The sequence below is a fragment of the Crinia signifera genome, chromosome 2, assembly GCF_055691185.1.
Source record: "Crinia signifera chromosome 2, ASM5569118v1, whole genome shotgun sequence".
NCBI classification, from domain to species: Eukaryota; Metazoa; Chordata; class Amphibia; order Anura; family Myobatrachidae; genus Crinia; species Crinia signifera.
The window spans coordinates 228,122,319-228,142,037 of record NC_139218.1 but is presented as its reverse complement, the minus strand read 5'-3'; the positions used below and the strand labels follow the sequence as shown (position 1 = coordinate 228,142,037).

General features: G+C 41.7%; 1 protein-coding gene across 3 annotated transcripts in view; it reads left to right on the top strand.

Moving 5' to 3' along the window:
- Positions 1 to 19,719, top strand: part of SCML2 (Scm polycomb group protein like 2) — a 90,599-nt gene that overhangs the window by 57,654 nt on the left and 13,226 nt on the right. For all 3 annotated transcript variants that reach the window (XM_083173970.1, XM_083173968.1, XM_083173969.1), the window contains exons 7-10: positions 5,783 to 6,030; positions 11,661 to 11,775; positions 16,277 to 16,480; positions 17,384 to 17,566. In XM_083173970.1, the coding sequence (XP_083030096.1) occupies positions 5,783 to 6,030; positions 11,661 to 11,775; positions 16,277 to 16,480; positions 17,384 to 17,566 (750 nt within the window). The remainder of the gene's footprint in view (positions 1 to 5,782; positions 6,031 to 11,660; positions 11,776 to 16,276; positions 16,481 to 17,383; positions 17,567 to 19,719) is intronic.

The window sequence follows — 19,719 nt, the reverse complement described above, 5'->3', positions numbered from 1 at the left end:
TCTAGTTGTATGTCCTGAGTGTTTATGTACAAATAGATATCATCTGTAATCAGAGCCAGATTAAGGTCTAAATATGCCTGGAGCTGAAAATGATCAAGGGCCTATTATGCGCAATAATAGGGTTTGTGGCCAGCACTTAATAATGTGGGGGGAGTGACCAGTGTTCTGGTTGGGTGATCTGCTCATGGGTGTGTCTCTATTTGTGTAAATACTTTCAACTAATTATATATGCCTGGAAAAGGCAGCGGGCTGGCATAGGAAAAATGCAGGGAGATATTTTGGCAGGTGCCCTCCAAAGCTGCACCCGCAGGATGCCGATGTCCTAAGATACTTGTGGGGTCAGTCATAAAAAAAAATACTGAAAGCCGAAACTTGGACAACATTTCAGCACCTTTTATGTGGCCACCTAAGTTTACCACACCATATACCCCTTATACAAATCATGCAACACAATAGTAACCCCCTTATACTGTTCTTGTCTCTTACACATAATGCCACATGGAATGTGCCAAAATTCACACCGACTGAGCCAAAATTCACACAATGGCACACAGATTGAGTCAAAATTCAGGGATTTACCTGGGAATATGGTCCCAGGATCATGCAGGGACATTCCCGGGCTGGCCCATTTTACACCAGCCTAGTCCCTGCATTTTCTGGTGTGATGGAGAGAGAAACCCCCCCCCCCCTCCTCCTTAAACAACCATCTATATCTTCAGAACCAACTGAGCCTTTTACATGTGGGTTTTTTCGAATGATTTTGGTCCCGTGAAACTGGGCCGTTTGGTTCCAAAAAAATCTGTCCTCAAACATGAACAGCCATGAAATTACATTTCAGAAATGAAAAAAATGAAATGAAAAAATCAGTTTATCCGCAATATCTCTAGAACCAATGAACCCATATGGACCAGCTTGGTATTAGATTGAAGGCCCAGCAATTTGGGATTGAGATCAACCTCGAGCTTCTGTGATGCCAGAGGGAGAACTGGCAACCGTTGGAACTGGGTGGGGGTCAGAATTAGCGGGTCCCATGTTATCCTAAGAGGGGAAAACGTTCTAGTTTTACCGAGCAGTATCTCCGGTTCCCGGAGGGCTAGCAATGCGGGTCCGGGCTCATTGGAAAGCTCTGGCCCTCAGCTACAAAATGGGCCTATTTAGAGAGTGGGCCTGGAGCTGTAGCTCCATCAGCCCCATTGTTAATCCGGCCCTGTCTGTAATTAACAATCTATAGTTATTATTGTAGTACTTCCATTCATTGAACTGGAGCCAGTATTGCAGAATTCTACTGGGGAGATTTTTATTTATTTATTTTATTCACATTTTGTATTTGAAAATATATTATATAGTATGGTTTACATCTACTTTACATATATCCTGCCAAAACATGCTGTTTTGTGTTCTTGTTTGTGGTGGACAAAATTGATGTGGACTCTTTTTCTATTTTATTTATTTTAGTTTTGTAAAGATGACGTGCACCTTCATTTTTTTTTTTTCTTCAATACATAAATGTCTACCATAAATTTACAGCATTTCTTATGAATTCTCAAAATATGCATATATAGGCTAGTATGTCCAGTTTTAGAAATACAAAAAGACTAATGACGTGTAGGGGGTAAATGAAAGAGGGTGCAAATAGGTTTTTTTTTTTTTGCTGCAAAAATCGCACCGTTGTCCGAAAATGGCACATGTAAATAGTGTGTGATTAGAAATCGCAAATGTAATAGGGTGTGACTTCTCAAAATGAATAAAAAATCGGCAAAAAATAGACCTGGTTTTGGCAGGTGAGTTTGACAGAAGCATGCACAGATCAGTGAGATCTGTGCATGCTTCTGTCTGTCAAAGTGTGTAAAGGTTAAAATAAAAAAAAAAAATATATAAAATGGAGTGTGGTCTTCTCCCCTATCCCCCACAAGCATAGCTAGCCTCTCTAATAAATGGGGCTGCACATCTCTGGCATTCACATAGTTAATAATCGCATATGCACTAACATATGCGATTATTAAGGCAAAGGACAGCTCATGCGATAAGAGCTGTCCTTTGCGTTGTGTCCGGCGATGTGCAGTGGGTCCCCCCTGCCTCCATGGACCCTTACCTGGCTCCGCTTCCTCCTCCCATAGGCTTCTATGGAGTTACGCCATCTAGAACTGGCGTAAACACCACCCCCCCCCCCCCCCCGCAGTGATGCCCCGGCAGTGGGGCTTTGCTGCATATTAAAATGCGGTGAAAACACCGAAAACATGGTGTTTACAGCATTTTTTTTTTTTTTTTTTGCAGCATCTCGCCCATAGACTGCAAACTTAATTGAAGGGATCCACAAACCAGCCATAGCGCTACATACAGTACAGACTGCTTGGAAGTTATCGAATACGCCTCTTGTGAAAATACTTACCTTGGCTAATACCATATGAAGATAACTTATGAACCAACCTCCAATAAAAGCCTTCTTTAGCTCCATAAATTGGGCTTTTATCACATTTTCCATTCAAGTAACTAATTATGTGGCGGTCCGCAGCATTCGTTAACCTAATGCAGGTGATCTGGCTGATATTTCCTGCACTGGAGGTTTAAATTACCTGCATACACATGAAACAATGTCGGAAGCATTATGACATATTTTCGAGTGTATCAAATCGTTCATCCTGCGTACACACAGAACAATTTGATATACTTCACAAAGGATTGGTGTATGATCTTCCTGTATGCAGGGAAGATCATAGACAATCGTTAGCGATCGGCATGTATGCGCATCGTTAACAATGCACGGAACAATTGGCCGTTCCTATTGATCAGGAACTCCCACATAGTCCTTCAAATCATTCCATGTGTATGTACCTTCATTCTTAATACCTGTCGAAACTGCTGTTTCTACATGGTTTTCAGGAAAAAAAAAAGTAGAATAAATAGTAACCAGAAAATGAAATTCCTGGGTGAAGTAGGTCATTTTTCTGTGTGAAAGGGTCAATCCAGATCTTAAACTCTGGGTCTCTGACCCTGCAAATGACCAGGCTCGCAGATCCGAAGTTTCAGATCCGGGTTGACCTTTCACACAGACGAAAAACACGTGTAATAGAGCAAATTACCAGGTCTAAATTTTACTTGTGTAGTTTCACGGCGCCCGATCTATCGGCCGTTATATCGATGCGATCCTATGCGTTATTTTTTTCACCTGTTCATAACCCCACTATCCACTAAGCATGGAGTTGATTTTATATAGTGTGGCGAGCGCAGCTGGCCACCGAGCCCGAAGCGTGGCGAGCCCCACGGATTACTGTGCTCGCCACACTATATAAAATCAACTCCATGCATAGTGCGGTTATGAACAGGTAAAAAATTGCATTGATATATCGGGCGCCGTGAAACTACACAAGTACCGAATATTGTTATAGGCTACTTGTGGCCAGAAATAAGGGGTCCTGTTTTTCCACAATCCTTCAATAAAAAAAAAAAAATAAAGTATTAATGATTTAAAAATTCTGCCTAAATTCACAACTTGAAAGTAAATGTATTCATGGGAACTTAATAAGAAGCTCTTGCCTTTCACGCAGGCTTGGTTAAGAGCCAATCCTGGTGAAGTGCTGCAAGAGTGATAGCTGATATGGGTTCTCATTGGCTAATGCGCATATATGCCCAATGTATGCGTCATTAGGGGCCGGCTGAGAGGGATCTTAGAATTTACAAGGATTTTCTGAAATTGTGGTTGCTGTTAAGGATGTTGGTGCATTCTACAATCACCTTGCAAATTAGCTTTTTATGATGAATGAATGTAAGATATTATAATATTACATAGAAGTGTCTATCTGCTTTTGGCTATGGCTTATATTTCAAATTGCCACAGGATCTAGCAAATTACTATGGGCCTTATTCTGATCTGAGCTCAGTACAAATTTGTTCTTAAAATGGGCAAAACCATGTGCACTGCAGGTGGAGCAGATGTAATCTGTGCAAAGAGAATTAAATTTGGGTGGGGTGTGCTGAAACTGAAATCTAAATTGCAGTGTAAAAATAATGCAGCCAGTATTTACCCTGCACAGAAACAAAATAACTCACACAAACCTAACTCTCTCTATACATGTTACATCTGCCCCACCTGTAGTGCACATGGTTTTGCCCATTTTAAGAACACATTTGTACTGAGCTCAGATCAGAATAAGGCCCTATGTTCTGATGGAATGAAATACTCCTGTAGATATTATGTTAAGTGTATTTTTCCTGCCACACAACACTGCTGACCTTACACTTTTCACATTATTAATCTATCTACAATGTTTTAAGCATGGACCATTTACTAGGAGCTATGAAACCTAGTTAGACAAAGTAGGTTACTTCGTTCGTTTACTCATTATAGAATAAGCTTTACTGAGACTTTTGTTTTGCTTTACTATGAAAGCAAGGCCGCAACTAGTAATGACTAATGCTGTGTGTGTATATATAATGTTTTTAAAGTTTATGTAACCTGAGAGGCCTATGCTTTTAAATATTAAACAGGAAAGTGACATCTGTGGTGGTAAATGTGAAACATGAGTACATTTGTGTTGTGAACGAAAATAAAGTTGGAGAAGCAGTGAAATTAGATGGTTGTGTTATAATTCAATGAAAAGAATGGAGAAATATCCCATGTTCTCTGATTAACAAACAATGGCGATTACTAGATTTATGCGTCCATTGTTTGGGGGGGGGTTGCTTACACCGGAGCTTAGCCGTACTTAATTTCTAAGCGATCTAGTCAGAAATAGGGCTACATTCACCCCGTGTTTATGCCACTTTATGGTCTCCTAGTGTTTGATCATGTGTTAATACCTTATTTGACTGACCTATAACCTTGTGCTGCTGCTGTTCATCAACTAGTGGACACCAATGCACTTAAAAGTGTTTTGGGCCATCACATGTGGCCAATATGTCCTGTATACACATGATATTGGGGCTTTGCATCTCTGTGGACGTGCAGGAGGGAGGCAGCTATGTTATGTCACAATGTAGTCCTCCAGCTTATGCCCGGCTAATGATGGTGAAAATGTCTGTTTTTAACATTGTTAACAGTATATCCTATAAGTTCTTGAAGATCCTAGAATTAATTATACTTTCTAGTGGAAATGCTGTGGCTTGGTGTGAAATTGATCACTTAGGATGATATTTATTAAATGTAGAGATAAAGTACCAACCAAGCTGCTCCTAACTCATTTTGCAAACTTTGTCTGTAAAATAATCATTGGAAACTGATACGTTGGTACTTTCTCTCTCCACTTTCCATCTCCAAGCTTTGAAAAATACCCATCTTATTTCCATCAATTAGCATGTACCTATGCTGACCAGTTATTGTCTGATGAGGTCTTTCTCCCAGAGTTTCATGATGACATCACATTATACATTCTGTTCCTGCCAGCTCCTCATTCATAGTCTCTTTGTGGAGTCATCTTAGTCATTTTATATAAAACATTTGCAGTCCAGCATTTTTATTCTCCAATATTTGGTTTATTAATGCTTTAACCATACATATGTGGAGGTTTTGTTTTCAGCTTGCTTGGTGTCCCCATGCTTAACCATATGTCCATTTTGTTTGTTCACTACCTGTATGTTATATGACCAGGTGTTGATACTATACATTTTTTGGTGGTAAAATAAACATTAATATCTGTATGTATACTGGTAATACACTTTTTATTTTATTTTATATCGGGTTCCGAAGTAAAGGTTTTAAAGCATAAGAAAGTTACACTGTACAAAAAAAAATAGACTTCTAAATGTCTTGTGCCAATTATATTCTTTGCTTTTGAATCATCTGCAGTTTCTGTTGCAAAGAACACAAGTGTCTCCACATCACCTGTGAAGGGGATCAGGCGGTCCATGCAGTGTTCCCAAATGCCTGTGCTGGCACAGAGGGGAAGGAAACCAATGCTTGATAAGCCACCTGAACAAGCTTCCACTTCTCCGAGGAACAGCAAGCGTCCAAAAACCTCTGCCACACTAGCAAGAAATGTGCTAAATACCGATAACCTTACAAGAAGACAGAAGGGACTGAAGCCGGGGAGAAAGGTGATTAGCCCTTTGGGTACTTATGTAATATCTGGACTCCCGTTTTTCTTATGAGACCGTGTCCCCTCGCGGGGCTCGCTGCGTTCACCACGCTTCGGGCACGGTGGCTCGCTGCGCTCGCCACACTATATAAAATCAACTCCATGCGTAGTTGGATAGTAGGGGTATGAAAAAATGGGGTGCATTTAACATGGGAGTCCAGATAATACATAAGTACCTCACTTTGTTTTGTTTTTATATTGTACTCACTAAAGCTGGTAATACCCCTAAAGCGATACCTGTCTAATCTGTCTGGCAGGAACAATAATCTGGTAATATATGGGAGCAAAGGACAGTCAACTATTTGCTCCAATCTCTGAAAATTTGGCAATGGTCATTCAGACAAATTGGTTAAAGGTGTATAATTTAACAAATTTATCCAAACAAGGATAAATTTATCCAAACAAAGGATGTTTTATCCATTTTCCAGCATTTGGGAACAAGTGATTTGACTGTAATTTGCTCCCATACATTATCAAATTTTTGTTCCCACCAGAAAGATTGGACAGATACATCTTTAGGTGTGTACCCAGCTTTAGAAATTAAATGGTTGCAGGTTTTAGGGGGGGTACACACCAGAACGATTAGGGCTCAATTCCATCAATCTGGATCCAATTCCGACCGATTGGATGCAGATTGTGTGTAGATTGGGCATGTTTAGGTCCAATTCCGATCCGATTCCAATCCGATGCGCGTCCCCGCTGTCATTTGGTTGTTTTACAGATCCTACCTGCTGCAGTGAGGATCTGTAAGGCCTGGTACACACCAGAACGATCCTGATTGAAGGTAGATTGTTAGCAGATTGTGTGATGCTCGCACGATCTGTTGGGTGCACACAATCTGCTAACGATCTGCATCCAATCTGATCCCAATCCGATCTGAGTCTGTATCCAGTTGAATGGATCTTTTACAGATCCTCACTGCAGCAGGTAGGATCTGTAAAACGACCAAACGACAGCGGGGACGCGCATCGGATTGGAATCGGATCGGAATTGGACCTAAACATGCCCAATCTACATACAATCTGCATCCAATCGGTCGGAATTGGATCCAGATTGATGGAATTGAGCCCTAATCGTTCTGGTGTGTACCCCCCCTAAAAGATCCATTCAACTGGATACAGACTCAGATCGGATTGGGATAAGATTGGATGCAGATCGTTAGCAGATTGTGTGGCTCCAACAGATCGTGCGAGCATCACACAATCTGCTAACGATCTACTAACAATCAGGATCGTTCTGGTGTGTACCAGGCCTTACTCTTGTGGAAGGTTTGCCCTTTTTAACTTGTTAGTGAAAGCATACACTGCAGAAAAAGGCAGTGATCTGCAGCTCCCCAGCTGTTACTACACTGGAATTCACATTCAGGTCATTGATTTGGACATGGAGCAGATGGCATTGGATGGGAAATATGCACTGTATAAGTACATCACATAGTTATTTAGGTTTAAAAAAAAAAGGAGAGAGATTAAGGTCTATGAAGTGGAGCCCTCAGTGCTCAATAACCTCCATTTTGTGAAAAGCACAAAGCTAAAGAAAAAGCGAAAATGTTATGGCTAGACTAGCACTAACCCAACAACATTGGATTCACACAAAACAATCAGGAAAATAGCAAACAGTGGAGTGAGCTGCATCCATGCCTGCATGGGCTCCTTTATTCTGTTTGTTTTGTTGCTGGCACTACTGTGATATTTAGGTAACAAAATATACTAGCAATAATGTTTTAAACCTTTAAAGGAATAGCAAATAATGGTACTTGTGTACTAGCATGGCGCCCATCGCATCGCAGACCATATCGCATGCGATGCGACGCGATATCGGCCGATGTTGTACAATGGCATACAATTTTAAAATTGTATGCCATTGTCTATGGCATACAATGCGATGTGATGCGATTATAAATTGTATAAGCACCCTAATGGGTGGTTACAATGGTTAAATGCACCCCCACGCCACCCCCAAGTATAAACGTGAACCCGAAGCGTGGCGAGCCCACGAGGGGCGGCGGTACGCGTCCTACGACCTTTTCATACCCCCACTATCCACGTCGGCGTGGAGTTGAGAATAGAAAGTGTGGCGAGCGCAGTGAGCCACCGAGCCCGAAGCGTGGCGAGCGGACGCGGATACCTTCACAGGTATCCGCGTCCCCTCGCGGGGCTCGCTGCGCTCGCCATGCTTTGGGCTCGGTGGCTCGCTGCGCTCGCCACACTTTCTATTCTCAACTCCACACCGACGTGGATAGTGGGGGTATGAAAAAGGTCGTAGGACGCGTACCGCCGCCCCTCGTGGGCTCGCTGCGCTCGCCACGCTTCGGGTTCACGTTTATACTTGGGGGATGGCTTGGGGGTGCATTTAAGCATTGTAAGCACCCATTAGGGTGCTTATACAATTTAATATCGAATAGGAGTTAAAATCGCGTTGCATCGGGTGTATGGCATGCGATGCGATTCGATAAAAAAAATCGGACGACTAATTATCAGGGCGCCGTGCTAGTACACAAGTACCCAAATAACAAATGTAAGAATGGCAGTTAGCCTGGAGAACCGATATCCGCACCATTGTATGCACTGATGCTGCTTTTTCTTCACTTATGAAGGATTAGAATTGTCCAAGGTGACGAGTGCCCCTGTCATTATTGGGGCTATTTACAGGATAGCACGCCGATAGCAAGGGGCAATGTTTGAATGGTCAGTGGCACTAGCTGTTCTGACAATTGCAGCTATCAATACCAACAGCTGCAGGTTTTGGCCATCCACCGCAGCAGGGACAGCAATGTCCCAGGCTACAGCATCTACCAGCTCCAGGCTGCACAGGAGATGTTGCGACGCTTTCATGCATGCCCAGTTAGCCAGCCAGAGGGCAGAGAGTGTCTCAGCATTAGGCTGGCAGCGATTGCTGCATGGAGGAGAGTTCAATTCAGCATCTCAGATGTTCATACATCTCAGCGCTGAGGCTTCTTGCATTGCCTTGGTAAAGCATGAAACCGTTATACTCGTATGGCTTGTACGAGTGTAATACATTTACCCGAATTTGTCAAAAATGGTCTAACAGAATAATTATTCTTTTTGGATACATTGCAGCCAAAGTGAATTGATATTTCTTGGGAAGATAAGGTAATGTTTACTTACGTTTATTGTTGACCCTCTCATCTCTCCCACCCATTGGTCAACAATGAAAAGGTCAACATGAGTTTTTCACGTGTGCATGTCGAGCTTTTGACCATGTGGTTGACTTAATGACTGTCTGTCATTACAGTTGACCTATCAGCTGCAACCACATTTAATAGTAATTTTAGCAATCGCAAAATTCATGATTTCTTTTGTGTACCAACGGAGTAAAAGAAAGGGGAGTATCTTCTATACAGGTACTTAATCAGTATGAGAATATTCTGTGTACTATTCTCTATGATATTGTACTTTTTTTTTTTCCAATAAAATGATGGAAGAAAGACACAGGCTGGAATATAATTGGGGGCCAATTTTAGCACCTGGGATAAAGTCGCTTGAAGTTGGACATTATAATGTTGGACTTTTCTTGCAACTTGGACAATGTAATGGTGTGCATCTTTAATAAATGTACACCTGATTCCACTTCTGATGGTATTTTTAGAGCAGGAAGCATTCAGTTTTTTTTAGACCAACCGGAATGTGACGTAAATTGGAATTGTTACTGGCCAGGATGTGATTGTGGACAAAACACTTTTTGTTCCACACAAGATATTCTAGCCCAAAAGATCCTCAATTATCAGTTATTTTGGGGTTCAGATTTGGATATTACCAACTTCACCTATTTTCAAGAAATGGATGTGACTGGTCTCATCACACTAAAATTGAAATGGTTGGCTGTGCTCCCAGAGTCAGAAAAAAAAGTTGGTAGATAAGACTTTTTTTTTGGGGGGGGGGGGTGCATTAGAAAAAGTCCCAACATGTATTTACTCCTTTGGCAAACCAATGTTTCTTACAAAAGTGCATCTCGGATGCCAAAGGAGAAAATACACCCTGGGACTTTTTCCAATGAGTGCCCCAAAAAAAGAGTCTTCTATTTTTCTTCCAAAGCAGTATGCAATTGTAGCAGTTACCTAGTCTCACACACACAACTGCTCTATAAAGTTGGACATCAATAGAGCTGTTTTTTTTTTTTGCAAAGTCATCCTCAAAGCCGCTCATCTGTAATACCAGTAGATGATCGGCTTTCCCAGTGATGATGCATGAGCGTGCAGCAGCGCTCACTGCTCATCACTGGAGATACACACTGGGAGGCTTTGAGCTGAAAGCTGCTCAAACATGCTGTTTTGAGTGACTTTCAGCTCAAAGTCGCCCAGTGTGTGTGGGCCTTTACACACTACGATATGTGGCACTGGTGATATTACTAACTATAATGGTAATGCCAGAAAACAAATGATCCTCAGGTTAAGCACTGAATGATTATGTTAACTATATCATTCAGTGACATCAGCAAGACCCTTGCTCAACATGCAGCCAGTGATGATGATGATGTCAGATTTGTCTGCATGGTCAGCCAATAGGTATTATCGCTAACGATACGTGGAAGCACACATCGTTCCCAATATAGTGGGTGCACACTGATATCACGATGATATTGTTAAAGTTGTCATGCATATTTTAATGCAAATCGCAAAGTGTGACTGTAACAGTTCAACTATGTATGAAGAAAAAGGACTGCATCACCCTTATGGAACATTTCAGCACATACTCTGTGTTCTCCACTTCTCTGGCAAGAAACCCTTTTATAAATGCTCCTTTCTAAGTTTTTTCTGTGGGTACTGGATTGTAGTTGGCATGAAACACGATAGTTTGGTTGCATCATATCACCTTTATCTCACTTATTTAATTAATTAAACTCTACTTGCCGCATTCTCAGTCAGGACTGTGAAAAGAATCAGTGGTTTTCCAGGAATAATATCCCTTTGAGTGCTGGGTCATTTTGCCTGGTGCAGTCTGACCCAAATTTACACAAGAAGCAAATTACCGAGTTAAAGCTTTTCAAACCGGGTATTTTCTGAATAACCTGGGTTTTTCTTTGGTGTGAAAGAATCAACACTGGTCTTAAATCCCGGGTCGCCGACCCTGGTAAAGAGCAGTGTTGGCGACCCGGAATTTAAGACCCGGGTTGACCCTTTCACACCAAAGAAAACCCGGATTATTCAGCAAATTCCCAGTTTGAAAAGCTTTAACCCGGTAACTTGCTTCTGGTGTATATGGAGTACAAATGTCAGCATGTAAGCCTCCTGGTTCTGCAAGGTTTAAGTTTTTAATGAAATGAACAATGCGAATGATAATACTGCTTGAAATCATATTTTTTTTTGTGTACCTTTTGGAAGCTCAAGGTGCGTGACTCCATCACCCAGTGCGCAAAGTGAAGCGTGCAAAGTGGGCGTGCTGTATGTACATATGGACCCTCTGCAAAAGGAGAAGGGCCTGTTTACTTCCTCTAGCCCCTCAGAGCCAAAAGGCCTAAAGGGGGAAATAGGGATCAGTGGGTCCTCCTTGCTGAAGCTTAAAGATAATACAGTTTTAAATTACAAAGTGTACTAATGTATGTACTGTGAATGTTTTTTCCTTTTATTTTCAGAAAGAAATGCCATTGCATTCATCTCTCCCACCAGACAATGGAGACATTGGTAAATCTCCGATGATAAAAGATGGTGTTAACATCTTAAATTCTTCAATGACTGTGATTTCTACAGGTAACTAACTGCACACAACATATGTTTCAACTTGGGGTGTATTTTAAGGGCAACTCAATGACAATCCCATTATTTCTAGTAGAGGTTCTGTAAATGAAAAAATAGGTCAATATGTTCATTTATTTTTCATTTGTTTGCTGCCACCATTTTACAGGCCACTTGTGATGTTTAAGAAGCTTTAACTTGATTCTTATAAATTAGTTTAAAATAAGTTCGTGTTTTTTATATTCTTCCACACTGCTTCAAAAGAAGGTTTGACTCCTATAAATTTCTGGATTAAGAGGAAAACCACTTGCTACTGCATAATAGATAACAAGGCTGCTAGGTAGTAAATATAATTATTTGCTTTATGTACTAAATGAAAAATTTCAGTTTAAAAAAATTCTGTATTTATTTTTCTTTGTTCATATACTCTTTAAACATGGTGTGCACAAGCTCATCCACAGGTGGTTAACAGAAGTATTTCATTTTGAGAAAAATAATCTATTCATAAATTTTAAATATGGGGATAAGCAAAACCCTAAACGTTTCATCCATTAGGACTTCATCAGGGGCAAGGTCAATGCCTCATGAATGAAGGATTTGTGAAATAGAATACTTCAAAGATAATCTATATCTTGGTTCCACCATGGGAAATAAAGCAAGAATCAATAAAATAGAGACTTTTCCGTAAAAGGAACTCTGGTACTTGTTTCCTAGCACAGCGCCCAATATTTTCATCTTATGCGATCGCATCGCATGCCATATAGCCGCATATGATGCATGCGATGGTATAAGATTTTTTTTATTGTACAACCACCCTGATGGGTCCTTACAATGTTAAATGCCCCCCCCCCCATTGTCAACGTCACTCCCATGATCAACACCAACCCGAAGCGCAGCGGTACGCGACCTTTTCATACCCCCACTATGCACGTCGGCGTGCATAGTGAGCGCAGCGCAGCGAGCCTCCGAGCCTGAACCGCTGCGAGCGGACGCGTATTACTTTACATGTATTGCGCGTCCCCTCGCGGGGCTTGCCACGCTTTGGGCTCGGTGGCTCGCTGCGCTCGCCACACTATCTAAAGTCAGCTCCACACCGACGTGGATAGTGGGGGTATGAAAAGGTCGGAGGACGCGTACCGACGCCCCTCGCAGGCTCGCTGCGCTCGCCACGCTTCGGGGTGGCGTTGACAATGGGGGGGCATTTAACATATGGTTGTACAATAAAAAATCGTATACCATCTCATTGTATGGCATACAATGCGATACGATATTTTATCGTACAATATCGCGTCGCATCGCATCCCATTGTATACCATATTTAGTCGTATAGTATACGATGTGATGGGCGCCGTGCTAGGAAACAAGTACCGGAACTCCTCCTATAGAAGTCTCAAAAACACCTTGGCTGGTATCCTATTCAGGCAGGTATAAATGAGACAGAGAGACGGACCTCAGGGAGATAAAAAAAACAACTCCTGGCGATGCTATGCATACAGTGATAAAGATTCTTCCTGCAACTCCCAAGGCCAGCAACTGTGTGTTGCTGGCCTTGGGAGTTGCAGGAAGGACCCTCCTGACTTTCACCTCTCTGTCTAATGTATACCTGCCTGAAGATGATACCAGCAATACTGATATGCAGGCAGTAATGGAATTAACAGGAGGAGTGGAGGGGTGAGGAGATTAGGGTTACGCTGTGGAAAGAGGAGGGTGTGTTATGCTGTGGGTTAGGATTAGAGATAAGGGTAAAATACTTACTATGATCTGTTGGGGTGCTTTTATGTAATTTATTTTTAACATTTGTCTTGAGAGAGAGATATATGTATGTATGTTATCAAAATTACTGCCGCTGTCATCATACTGCATTTTAATTTCATGACTTCAGTTTCACATCTGTTGGTATTGTTGTACTTATCTATAATCTAAAGGTGCATACATACGGAACGATACCAGAAGCGTTCTGACATCGTTCACGGGTTCATCCAGTGTATTCAACTCTCAGTAATTGCTTACACTTTACACTTTAAGTGTGTGAAATCAATCCATAAAAACTCGTGACAGAATCTTCTCATAAGTGGCTTCATATAAAGGGCTTTTGTACACGAAGACCACAGTAATATGGCAACATTCAGTGCAATGTGTAAATAAATGTTTTCCCTTTACAAGAAGGTGTTTTTTTTGTTTGTTTTTAGAGCGATCATGGCTATCATAGAGCTTTTTTACAGCTGTCAGAGCTGTGTTCACGAGTGTATCAAATTGTGCGTACACACGAAACAATATGATAACTTATTAATTTATTTTATTAACAGTTTCTTATATAGCGCAAACGCTTTATATTTCAACATTTACTTCCTGCCTATATTCCCTACCATATGTACATGCACACACAGACATTCTAGGGTTAAAGTTGTTGGAAGCCAATTAACCTACCAGTATAGTTTTTTTTTCACCTACACTTTGTTTTAATTCCTGTGAAACACCTAAAGGGTTAACAAACTTCCAAAATGCTGTTTTGAATACTGTGAGGGGTGCAGTTTTTGAAATGGCATCATTTATGGGGGTGTCTCACATACAAGTCCCTCAAAGTCACATCAGAACTGGACTGGTCCCTAAAAAAATCAGTGTCTGAAATTTTCTTGAAAATTTGAGAATTTGCTATTCATATTGTAAGCCTCCTAGTGTCCAAAAAAATTAAAAGGAAGTTGAAATAATGATGGAAACATAAAGTAGACATATGGTCTATGTTAGCTATTAACTATTTTGAGTGGTATGATTATTTGTCTCACAAGCAGAAAATTTAACATTTTGCAAATTGCTAAATTTTCCATTTTTTTACGAAATTTTGGTATTTTTCACAAAAAAACACAGACTGTATTGACCCAAATTTACCACTAATTTGAAGTACAATGTGTCACGAGAAAACAATCTCAAAATCACTGGGATAAGTAAAAGCAAAAAAAAGTTATCCCCACTTAAGTGATACATGTCAGATTTGATAAAAAGGGCTCTGTCAGGAAGGCAAAAACTGGCTGTGTCAGGAAGGGGTTAATACCTGTCGAAACTGCTATTTCTACATGGTTTTCAGGAAAAAAATGTTGAATAAATAGTTCCCTTATACCAGGGCTGTGGAGTCGGTAGATAAATGTTCTGACTCCGACGACTCGTACTTCTGATGCCGACTCCTCGACTCCGACTCCTCTGTATTAATATGCGAATGTATTTGATACATTCCTTGAAGGAAAGAAAGGCAACATACATATTATTACTACAGAAACTAGAGGCTGGGAAGCCAACAGTCTACTGTATTTAACAGTTTTTAAGCAAAGGATAAACACAATGAAAACAAAGTTTTATTAATTTATTAATTAATTAAATGGCTGGATAGTAGCAGTAGGCATAAACATCAGGAACAGGAACTTTACCAGTTCAAAGATAAAAACCACATTATTTGGTTGTTTTGGGAACAAAAACAATAGGAAAGGTTCAGAAGTGTGGAGCATGAGTTCCGCATGCTTTGTGACGACAACAAAAATCAACGAGCCACAATCTCCGCTGGTTTGCTTGCTCGTCACTGTTCAATTCATGGACACAAGGAACGATTTCTTTACCGAATCGTTACTGGTGACTAAAAATGGTGCCTGTACATCAATATGAACCAGCGTAAGGAATGGCTTAGCCAAGGTAAACAAACGACCCTGCGCATGAAACAAGATCTTCATCCGCGTAAAAAGATGTTGTGCGTATGGTGGGAGAGCTTGGTTGAATGAATTTTTCGAGTCTACACCAGGTGATTTCTACCAACGAGGTATTGAAAACCTTATTGAATGTTGGAAATAAGTTGTAAACTACAAGGGAGAATACATTTATAAGTATTGGTGCTCCGAATTGTGCGTTGCGTGCCATATAGTGAAGCACATGAAAAGCATGCTTTTTCACGGTCACTTAACGTGTTCGTTTTGCAGTTACTTGAGGCACTGCATGCATTGGTCTTTATTCTTACAGTAGAGAAGTCATTAATTATAATAGTCTGAGTCGGTGCATTGCTTGTCGACTCCGACCCCGACTCCAGGTACTCGAAATTGCCTCCGACTCCTCAACTCCGACTCCAACTCTGACTTCACAGCCCTGCCTTATACCCCAAGAGCTGTTGCCTTTTATGCAGGCTTGGTTAAGAGCCAATCCTGGTGAAGTGCTGCAAGACTGATAGCTGGTTTATGTCCTCATTCGCTATTGCGCACATGTGCCTAATGTATGCGTCATCAGGGACTGGCTGAGAGGGATCAGGATCCTTCAAATTTACAAGGAATTCCTGAAATTGTGGTTTCTGTTAACGATGCACGTAACAATTTTTCCTATCGATTTGGAACACCCACATCGTTCCGTGTTTATGCACCTTAAAATTTCCCTTTTTGTCAAGCATTTTATATTATTGATCCTATTATTAGCGCCAGAATTTCCTGCAGCTTTCTACAAATATATAAGGTTGATATTACAATAGCTGCTGTTTTTGTATTTCTAGTCTGTGTTTATGTCAACAAACATGGCAACTGTGGCCCTCATCTGGATAAGAAGAAAGTGTTACAACTTCCAGATCACTTTGGGCCGGGCCCTGTGAATGTGGTGCTGCAGTTGGCTGTGCAAGCCTGTGTGGACTGTGCACACCAGTGTAAAGTAGTGTTTGGATTTCTGAAGTCTGGTCATCATGGGGGCGAAGTTATAACTGGTAAGTTTCTCTCAGTGCAGTAACCATTGTTACCATTAAAACGTTAGAATATTTTTAATTGTAGTCAGCATTGCTATTGAAAATTGTGTATTCAGAAACGCATCTCCATATTATTCCCCTTTTACACCAAAAATCCCAGATCCAACCCAGCATTTGGAACAAGGATCCAAGCCGGTTTGGATCCCTGATTTACCCTGTTAACACTGCGGTGCCTACCCGCAGTGTAGATGGAGGCGGCGCTTGGAGATGACATCATCTCCAAGTACCAGGACCGCGGTCATCCCTGCCAGGCCCGCTGAGCATCGTTCTGGGGGCAGCCCAGCACCAAAGTAAGCTGCTGGGCTGCCCCCAACCTCCGTGCACCCCCCAGCCATCTTCTGGGAGGTGAATGGATGCCGCACAGGCATCCATTCACCTCCTCATCTGCTGTCTGCAGAGTATAGCAGACAGCAGTAGAGGTTGTGTGTGCCCCCCCGTCCAGCGTCCGCAGGTTGGACGTCCCCCATTTATGTAAACGGGAACCGGGTCTGATGACCTGACCCAGCGTACCTGTTTACACCGCCCTCTACCCAGGTCCTAGACGTTTTCCACCCAGGTCAGGTCCTGGGTAGAAGTCTTGTGTAAAGGGACACGGCGTGACCCATTTACACCGTTGCTGACCCGGGTTTTTGCGGCTGTGTAAAAGGGGTATTACTTAGAAATCAGTAAAAACTTTACACTGTGTTTGTCAAAGAGAAGAAGGTGATTCCAGTTTAGTATTGGCAATACAGTACACATGGCAGCAGGATATTACTGATTTATACAATCATTTGTGCTATAAAATGTTCAAATAACCTATGATTACTATATTATATTTCGATTTTTACCTTTTTTTTCTTTTTCTTTTTTTTATACCCCCAATAGCGTCTTTTGATGCGGAGAAGCATTCTGTTCATCTACCACCAGTAAACAGTGCATCATTTGTTCTGCGCTTCTTAGAAAAATTGTGCCATAGCCTACAGTGTGAAAACTTATTCAGTAGCCAACCATTCAGCCCATATATGGGAGGAGTACACAGCCCAGCAGACTATGACAGAAGCAAATCCAGTAAGAGCCACATAAATGCCTTATTTTGGGTCTATATTAGTAACTTTTGTGATGCCCTCCAATTTTTTATTTGCTAAGCTTTATTGCATAAAAAAACCTGAAGCACTACAAATTTGTTGTTGAGCTGTTTGGATACCCATAAAGAAATACATCAGTTGTAAATTTAACTTGCAAAGTCTGGTTCGGTTCGGATCGGACTCCTTTCGCTGTACTCAAACTATGGGTCTAATTCAGACATGATAGCAGGACAATTTTGGGTACTTATGTATTATCTGGGCTCCCATGTTAAATGCACCCCATTTTTTCATACCCCTACTATCCAACTACGCATGGAGTTGACTTTATATAGTGTGGCGAGCGCAGCGAGCCACCGTGCCCCACGAGGGGACGCGGTCTCATAAGAAAAACGGGATATTACATAAGTACCCAATTTTGTTCTCAAAATAGGAAAAACCATGTGCACTGCAGATGGGGCAAGTGTAACATTTGCAGAGAGTTAGATTTGGGTGAGTTATTTTGTTTCTGTGCAGGGTAAATACTGACTGCTTTATTTTTACACTGCAATTTAGATTTCAGTTTGAACACACCTAACCCAAATCTAACTCATGTCACATTTGTCTCCCCTGCAGTGTATATGGTTTTGCCCATTTTAAGAACACATGTAATGGGCATTACGGTGTGTGTGTGTGCCATCACGTGTAATGGGCTTTACAGTGTGTGTGCGCCATCACGTGTCATGGGCATTACGGTGTGTGTGCGCCATCACATGTAATGGGCATTACGGTGTGTTTGTGCCATCACGTGTAATGGGCATTACGGTGTGTTTGCGCCATCACGTGTAATGGGCATTACGGTGTGTGTGCGCCATCATGTGTAATGGGCATTACGGTGTGTTTGTGCCATCACGTGTAATGGGCATTACGGTGTGTTTGTGTAATGGGCATTACGGTGTGTGTGCGCCATCATGTGTAATGGGCATTACGGTGTGTGTGCGCCATCATGTGTAATGGGCATTATGGTGTGTGTGCGCCATCATGTGTAATGGGCATTATGGTGTGTGTGCGCCATCATGTGTAATGGGCATTACGGTGTGTTTGTGCCATCACGTGTAATGGGCATTACGGTGTGTTTGTGTAATGGGCATTACGGTGTGTGTGCGCCATCATGTGTAATGGGCATTACGGTGTGTGTGCGCCATCATGTGTAATGGGCATTATGGTGTGTGTGCGCCATCATGTGTAATGGGCATTATGGTGTGTGTGCGCCATCATGTGTAATGGGCATTATGGTGTGTGTGCGCCATCACGTGTAATGAGCATTACGGTGTGTGGCATTACGTGTAATGAGTATTACGGTGTGTGTGCTATCACATGTATTAGGCATTAGGGTGTGTGTGCCACCAAGTTTAATAGGCATTACGATGTGTGTGCCATCACGTGTAATGAGCATTCTGGTATGTGTACCATCACGTGTAATGGGCATTACAGTGCATGTGTGTACCATCACTTGTAATGGGCATTGTGGTGTGTGTGCACCATCGCGTGTAATGGGCATTGCGGTGTGTGTGTGTGTGTGTGCACGCCATCACGTGTAATGGACATTGCAGTGTGTATTGCTATATCTACATTACATACGCTATCAGTACCAGTATTGCTGTATGTACCCTACATACGATATCAGTACCGTTATTGCTATATGTAGGTATTGCTGTATTTACATTACATACGCTATCAGTACCGGTATTGCTGTATGTACCATACATATGCTATCCATACCGGTATTGCTGTATGTACCCTACATAAGATATCAGTAACGGTATTTCTATATGTAGGTATTGCTGAATGTACATTACATACACGATCAGTACCTTTATTGCTGTTTGTAACTTACATATGCTATGAGTACCGGTATGGCTATATGTATCCTACATACGCAACTAGTACCGGTATTGCTAGATGTCCACTACATACGCTATCATGTGTCCCATGTACAGTTATATCCTGCACATCGCTGTCCGCAGTGCTCTACCTGTAATCCCAGCAATCTGCCTTATCATTGTACTGTGCCCCACAAAGTGCTGCAGTATGTGTTGGTGACACCGCACCTGTATCACCAGTTCATGGCAGCAGCGATGTCCACTGTAAACTTTACAA